This window comes from Varanus komodoensis, unplaced genomic scaffold, assembly GCF_004798865.1.
Source record: "Varanus komodoensis strain SLA01 unplaced genomic scaffold, ASM479886v1 scaffold40, whole genome shotgun sequence".
NCBI lineage: Eukaryota > Metazoa > Chordata > Lepidosauria > Squamata > Varanidae > Varanus > Varanus komodoensis.
The window spans coordinates 741,725-749,329 of NW_025335942.1; the positions used below are offsets into that span (position 1 = coordinate 741,725).

Below are 7,605 nucleotides of genomic sequence, written 5' to 3' on the forward strand. Positions count from 1 at the left end.
GTGCCCCCAAATGATGGCTTGGCAGCCTAAGAGGGTTTCCGTCCCTGCCAGAGGGCCAGCAATTGCGGTGCTCCTGCCAGCTGCGGTCGTGGAAGTGGCGGATTGCAGGGCTGCCCTTGCAAGCATGTTCCAACGGGGAAAAGTCGGCCATTCTCCCAGATTTCCCAGCTGGCGTTTCCCCCCTCCTCGTCTGGGGCGGAAGGGCACAGAATTCAGCATGTTTCTCTCTCCCTGCAACCCAATATTACTGAAAAGCAAAGGACTGTGGAAAGAAGATGTTTAAGAGGCCAGTACTAGGCTGTGCAAAATCTCAGAAATACTGTCCAGGAGGATGGGCTTCCCATCACGTCAGGGAGAAGACACCCCACTCCATTCCAAACACTCACCTCGAATTCAAACTTGGAACTGCCGAAGTTAGTCCGCTGTTTCTGCCAAAAGTTGTCTGGCTTGATTATCAGTGCAACATGAATGCAACAGGGAAAGGATTCCTGTAAGATCTTCAAAAGTGGCTTTATAGAGTCCCATTTAGATCCACGCATATCTACAATAACTGTGAAACCTCGTTTACAGACTTCTTCACTAGAAGCCAAATAAGACAGCAGTTAATAGAGCACCAGACTTGCTCCAAGCATTCGCCAATTCTATTCTTATCCCCACTCAAGAGGAGATTCACCTGCAGAAGGACTAGGACTATAAAAGCAGCTGTAGTCTTAGACCCAGATAGCACAGAGACACTCTTTGTTCTGTTCTCATCCTTCTGGTACCAAAACCCAACCAGTCCAGCCAGGCTACTGGTCACTGCGGCAAGTGAACCTCTTATGACAAGGCCTTTATGACACGGGCACTGTGACAGGGGTTTCGCACCATGCTGGACAGTCAGCTTGCCACGTCTTGTGAGCAGCAGTTGAGACAGACCTCAAATAACCTTATACCAAGCAGCGTCCGAGTCCGCATGGCACAGCCAGTCAATACAAGCCGGGTGCCTGGAGACACCATGCAGGTAAATTCACCTTGGGGGCGGTCATGTCATGTGAACCAGGTTCACAGAGTAGGGCTGTGTGACCTGTAGCCCTCCCCACAATATTTTGATTTACAATTCCCATCATCCCTCTCCGGTAGCTACGCTGGCTACTGCCGATGGGAGCTGTTACCAGAAATCAGGAAAGCTGCAAGTTGCCTACCCTGCTATAGAGCGGAGAAAGATAAAGTCTCTGTCTGAAGATAAGCACTCAGGTTCCTTCAGACCCAGTTTCTCTTCTTTCAGGGTCGGGTACATGCGGCACGTTTCTGCCAAGTCTGCCATGTTTACGAGTATAGGAAACCCAGTTTGCATTCCGCAAGCACCGCTCCAAGCTCTCGGCTGCTCTAGAAAACCTCCACGGTCCCAGCTGGATTGTACGTTCAGTCTTATATATTAGAACTTTACAATCTCACTGCTTCTCCGCATAACCCGCCGCCAATAAAATATGCCAGTTATAGTAAGCCGTTTTGGCTACTCTGGTTAAATGCTGCCCTAAATTCAGCCTGGGACTCAGCCTCGACTCTCTTGGAACACTCCAATGGCCTGCAAATCATACATGGGTACAGCTGTGCCAGCTGGCCCTGAAGAGAAAATCTACATTTCCCTCAATATTATCCTAACCAACTGGAGGAGAAAGAGTCAGCTGAGAAGCGAGCAGCTTCCTGGTTGAAAAGCACTCCTGCAGCGTCATTTTTAATACCATTTATAAGGTGCAAACTTTACCCTGGAATTAATACTTGGTCTTTCAACAAGATGTGCTCTCTTGTGCAGTTGGCACCCTTTGGAGAAGCAGCTAGAGCTGGATGTGAACTTGGGAAGCTCGTTTCAGCATTGCCAGTTGCCCAAGCAAATGAATGAATTTGCTGGCCAAAGCCATCAATAACATTCCTAAGAGCTAGTCTTGGGTCATGCAATGCATCATGACTTATAAAAGCCACTTTCTGCCTTGCACTGGAGTTTCTTCCCTGCCGGGTGCTTTGGGTCAGTCGATATAACCCCAGAACCAAAAGCTAAAGTCTCTGCTAAACCAAAGCACTTCAGGAAGCAGGTCTGCAAGATCTACACCTCAGTGCTAATACACGTGAACAGCCAGCACAGAGAGAAAAACAGCATCTCAAGGAGAAGGCTGTCCTTTCTTGACATGTTGCTCTTCTGTGCGGCCAGAGAGGAGGGAGAGGTGGCTGGCTGGCTGGCTGGTGGGTAGGTGGGAAAGCCCCGAGACGTGGAACCTGAAGTGGGACTGTATGAGAAAGAAAACCTTCTGCATGTTTTGGTAAGTAGTATCTGTGCTGTGTCAGCAAAATCAACAACACTGATTCAGTCTCTGGCTGCAATCCACGATTCATTTTGTATTCCTGGTAATGGTAATTACGCTGAATACCTATTTTGATTGACTGTTTCCCTAGTCATTCAGGGCAAGGAGACCAGGAAAATAACTTTGTTCCAGGTCTAGGAGGATGAAGTCCTTTTCTGAGCATTCTGAATCCTCCAGAGCAACACCCTCGGTTGCTAAGTTACCTTCTCTTAAACAAATGGAAGGTTAGAGAAACATGAACTTGCTATGAACTCACACTGGACTCCCATTTCACTGCTTTGTTTTGACACAGGGATGCAAAGGTCGCCGTTACGAGTCACAAGACCTGAAAGATGCCCTTACCTAGGAATACAAGCCAGGTATGAGATGAGCCTCCTCAGGTCCTCTTGTCGTATTCTATCATGATTGCTCCGTGCTGGAAATGTTAGAATGGGGCCTCCGCGCTTGTCTCTTCCACCTGAAAAAGAAGCAGGTTGAGTGCCGACCGACCGCAGGCCGCCGTGCCGGTAAGAGCTCCTGCCCCAGGGAGGGCTGCAATCTGACAGTACACATTTGTGAAGGCCATCTGGTACTTCTGCGCACCCACTTCTGCAAGCATGGATTGAGCACAATAACACAAACAAAAATTTCACTGGTACATTGTAGGGTATTATCTGATGCAAAAACAGGGTCTTGTTTTAATGAAAACAAGAACCACACTGAATATTTTCTTTATTAGGCTTATATCTCCTGCTTTTCCTCCAAGGAGCTCAAACTGACCTCTCCCTTTTATTTCCACAGTAACCCTGTGAGTAAGTGAGGCCAAGGATCACCGAGTGGATGGCCCAGCGTCACCCAGTGGGGATAACGGAACAGCCCAGATGAGAACCTGGGTCGCCCGGCTCCCAGTCTAGCAGTCTAATGCTCCACCCCTGTGCTCCACTCACTGTTTTGCAGATACCCATCCAATTTGTGGCCCAGCCTTTGTTGAAAGGACTTTACAGAGCGGCATTTGCAGAGTGATCTTATTTTGTCCCCACAACAACCCCAGAAGGTAGGCTAGGCTGAGCTTCACAGCTAACGAGGAACTGGAACCTGGATCGCCCAAGATGAACACTAACCATCCTCGCCTAGGACCACTGCTAACAATCGTCCCTGCCATCTTCATCCACTGTCTTTGGGGGCAGAAGCCAGCCTGCATTTGCTTGCCAAACTCTGCCAAGTACTTGCACACTTTCGGTGCTGCACGTATCAATTACTAGCACTACCATGACCCAGTGCTACCTGGTATAAAAGGCTGGGAACATGAACTTAAACTCCCCTTCACTGGTGCAACACGGCCGTTACATGAACACCCAAGTACTTTCTGAAGCCAGGGCAGAGAAAAGCGAGTCCCACTCCTCTTCCAGGGCCGGATGGGGCCCTTCGGTAGCTCCCATGCAGGCGGTGGACCACTTCGCCTGAGCTTCGGAGCAGTGGCTACGCTGTCCCCTTCCCTCCGTTATCTGGCACCTGAAAGCCACAGCAGAGAGCAGCCGAGGCGCTTGCAGAGCCAGCAAAATGCCAAGCTGCACGGCCAACACATGGCCGGGTCAGCTGCAGGCACAGCTTGGGAGAGAATGGAGCCTCGGCCGGCTATGATTTCATCAGACTTTTGCACAGCTCTCCTGCCGCCAAAGGGTACCTGGCCCGCTTTGAGAAAGGACAAAGACCCTGCCACGGGACCGAACAAGCAAGCCAGGACACCATGCACCCCATCGCCTCCCTTGTGCTCCCAGGAAAGTGGCAGCAGGGGGTGCCCCTCTGGCCCCTTTTAAAGAAAAAGTCTGTGAAAAGCCATGCGTGTCTTTGCTTTCATGGTCTGCAAAGCTAGTCTGCCGACAGAATGAACACACTGAAAAATAAGGGGCATAACCTTGTCCTTGCAGAGCCTTGGCATTATACAGTTTAACGTGCCAGTGAGAGAAGAAGAAAATTATTCTTGCGGTAGAGAACATGCCGCCAAATGGTATTTGGGTTTATGTCCTGGGTACCAATCCAACAGAAGTATCAAGTACCCTCTATTCCTGAGTTCAAGACCTGGTATAATGAACCCACATGTCTGTTCTTTTGTCAGGGATGCTTTGAAAAACTTGCCACTCTCCTTCAGGAGACAGAAACCTGTGGCTAGACATGAGAAGACCAGGCCAGAATCCAGCTTCCTTGCATTCATCAGACTTTCTTCTCATGCTCGGCCCCGGTCAGGGAGTGAGCCAAGCTGAGACCAAGTCTCCTAACACCCAGGAATGCTAGCAGATCCGTTGTGCAAAGTATACAAAATATGCAATTCTTTAAGCAATGTGTGCAAAGTCCTAATTCTTTGTGCAAAGTACACAAGGCTCACAAGTCACGTGAGTGAGAAAGGAACTTTGCTTCCACTCACTTCCTACCAGATGCTCGTGCAAATCTGCAGCATGAGATGGATTTAGGGAAGAGAGGAAGCGGGCTGGAGTCCGGGAAGCTGAGCTGAGGAAATCCGATGGATTCCCACCGCCAAACCAGATTCCTCACACACGCCTACCTGCGCTTCTGCAGATGTTACTGGTCTACAATGCCCAGTACCTCTGGATATTGTAGCCACAACAGTTAGGCCATATGGGTACTGACGTCCACATGTTTCTGAACCAGGGCATATGTCTTGGACCTCCACGCCAGAGTGGGCTTAGGACACCTATTTTATTGTGAAAACAAGAGACGGTCTTATGTACTGAGTACAGTCCCCAAACCCTCGGGATTAGTGAGACGGGGTTCTCAGGCAAGGGTGCGATTGAAATGCAGGGTGGAGTTCTACCATTTAAGTTCAGAAGTTAAGCACTGCCTAGCACAGATACAATCCTCACAGTTCAGTCAGGCCAGGTCTCATAGCTCTCAAGCTGACAGCTAATCGTAGGTGGGCAAAGAGCCAATTGGGTGACAGAAAAAGAGAAGTCCAGCTTACCTTCAGCCTCCCGTTCTGACACACTGCGAAATCGAGCAGGTAAGAATCCCCTGCTGGGTATTCCATCCCTAATCCTAGGCTGTGGAAAAGTCTGGACTTGCTCTGTCCATACCGAGACAAGTGGCTGAAGGATGCCCATGAGGAGCAAACTCCCAACTCCACAAAGACCTTACCCCTCGCCAACCGTAACTCTATAGGGACCATATGGTGAGACAAATGCCCAAGTCGCTCCAGCGCACTCTAACCTGCCCTAATATGACACCGGTTCTTCCACTTTCTGTAGGATCAGGCAGTCCCTGTCCCTGCTGAATTTGGTGGCAATAGGTCCAGCTTGTGGAGGGGAATGGTACTTGTCCTAATGAGATCAAACGTGTTTGGTCTAAAGAACTCTGGGGTGCTAAGGGAGTCCAGACTAGCATCTGGAGAAGCCAACTCGGACTGCTTTTGCACATCATGATGGTTGATCATGGAAATTAGGCAGCAGAACCACCATCTGGAGGAATCTATATGCGGGTGCATCTTTGGCCCCTGGTCCCCTGAGCTGTACACTCACAAAGTTAAACAGTCTTGCACTCTCGTGTATCATGAGAGAGAAGCCTAGTGTTGGTACCTCGTGAAAGAGTCCTAAGTCAGTCATGAAGTCAGTCCCCCTTTCCCTCTCATTATATTTGTCGTGAGCTAGTCCATTCCCTTCCTCCCTCAGGTTCCAAAACTCAAAACAGTCCTTTGCAAATGTAGTTCTTCTACTGAGACTCCACAGGTAACTGAACAGCTCGAGCTTTGAATAGTTTTCTACCAAAGCTGAAAAGAGCAGCCTCTGCCCGTGTAAAGACTTGAATTCAAACTGGAAACTTTCCCTTGATCCCGCCCATTCAGTAAAGTTTCTGGCTCCACCTTCAGGGTGGACCTCGCTGCCGGAGAGCAAGATGGTGCGAAGGGCGAAGCCCCTCCAACTGAGCAGCTCATTTCTCCTGACACTGCCCCATTGGGCGAAGGACCGGGTCCTGCACCTGCTCCCGCTCCCCTCCTGAAACCCTTCTCCCCTTCCCAGACAGGCCGGTCCTCACACTTGGGTGAGAAACCTCACCAGGCAACCTTGCAGGCGCTTCAAAGGCTTCTCCTTCCTTGCTCCCCCTCCTCTTCACAGCCCTCCCACGACTCCCCCTGGATGGCCTGCCACGCGTGAGAGATGGGGCCGCTCACTGCAAAGGTCAAAACAAAACCTCAGAAGCAAAAGCATTCTGAGAGCCCTGATGATCAGGATCTAGAAACCCAAATAATTAAATGAACACCTACTTTTAATGAAACTTGTCTGGTTATAGAAGAGAATACATCTAAGGTGGCTTCTACTACAGCGGTAGGAGAAATGTCTGCCCATGGAAAGAGCTGAGCACTAATGGAAGTTTTCCCTCCATCCCTCCCTTTCAGCAAAGCTTCTGGCTCCAGCCTGGGGGTCTCTGGCCACTCGCACGCTGGGCAGCAGGAACGCTGCCGGCCTCATTCGTGCTCTGCTCCCGCCACCTGCCGTCGCCGGGCTGGGTCAAGGAGCCCTGCTCGGATCCGCTCCCTCTGCCATTCCAAGGAAGACGGATTCCCACACTCTGCAGGCGACGCTTCACCGCGCAGCTGCCAGCTCCTCCATCTCCTCGCGCTGCTCCGCCTCCTCCTCAGAGGTGGGCAAATGCATCTGAGCAAACGAATGCGTGCAGGGCGCCCCCCCCCCACAGAAACGGCTGGTGTTTAGCCATAAACGTGGGTGATGAGCTAATAAAGGCACAAGCAAGGGCGAGATAAGATGAGCTAGGCTCTCCCCAGATCAGAGTACACCGGCTTGTTTAACTAAGTCATCAATAAACCTGATGAACAAGAATACAGAAGTGCAATCAAAGAGAAAGAAACAGCCAAGACGCAAACTTTCCCTGGAGAAGGCAGGAAGACTATTCTTCACACGGCAGCATGAGATCTCTAGCAAAAGGCAACCATTTTGACTGGGATGTCAATGTCCTTCTAGGTAAAAGTTGTAGCAGAAAAGCCAGGATGCAATGTTTCTGCTAACCGTAAACTTAATTATCCCAGCAAGAGTTTATCCCATGTATTTACAGGAAACTTGGCTGCCAAACCACTGCTAGGGCGCAGCCCGATTTAGGAATGGTTCCCTGGCATATGGCATATGGCAGTGAAAAGACTAGGCTTGTTCTAACCAAACCATCATCAGTGATTGGATTTGCCCAACATGCTAAGCAACGGGGGGGGGGGGGGGGGGCGTCCCTCCTTTTCCGCTCCCCTCTCCGCGGGGGGTTAAAAAACAGTCGC

General features: G+C 50.3%; 1 protein-coding gene across 5 annotated transcripts in view; it reads right to left on the minus strand.

The window, feature by feature from the left end:
• The window catches only part of TRIO (trio Rho guanine nucleotide exchange factor), a 261,688-nt gene that overhangs the window by 183,355 nt on the left and 70,728 nt on the right, over positions 1-7,605 (minus strand). For all 5 annotated transcript variants that reach the window (XM_044442897.1, XM_044442900.1, XM_044442898.1 and 2 more), the window contains exons 3-4: positions 2,679-2,793; positions 387-579 (exon numbers count right to left, since the gene is read on the minus strand). In XM_044442897.1, coding sequence (XP_044298832.1) covers positions 387-579; positions 2,679-2,793 — 308 coding nt within the window. The remainder of the gene's footprint in view (positions 1-386; positions 580-2,678; positions 2,794-7,605) is intronic.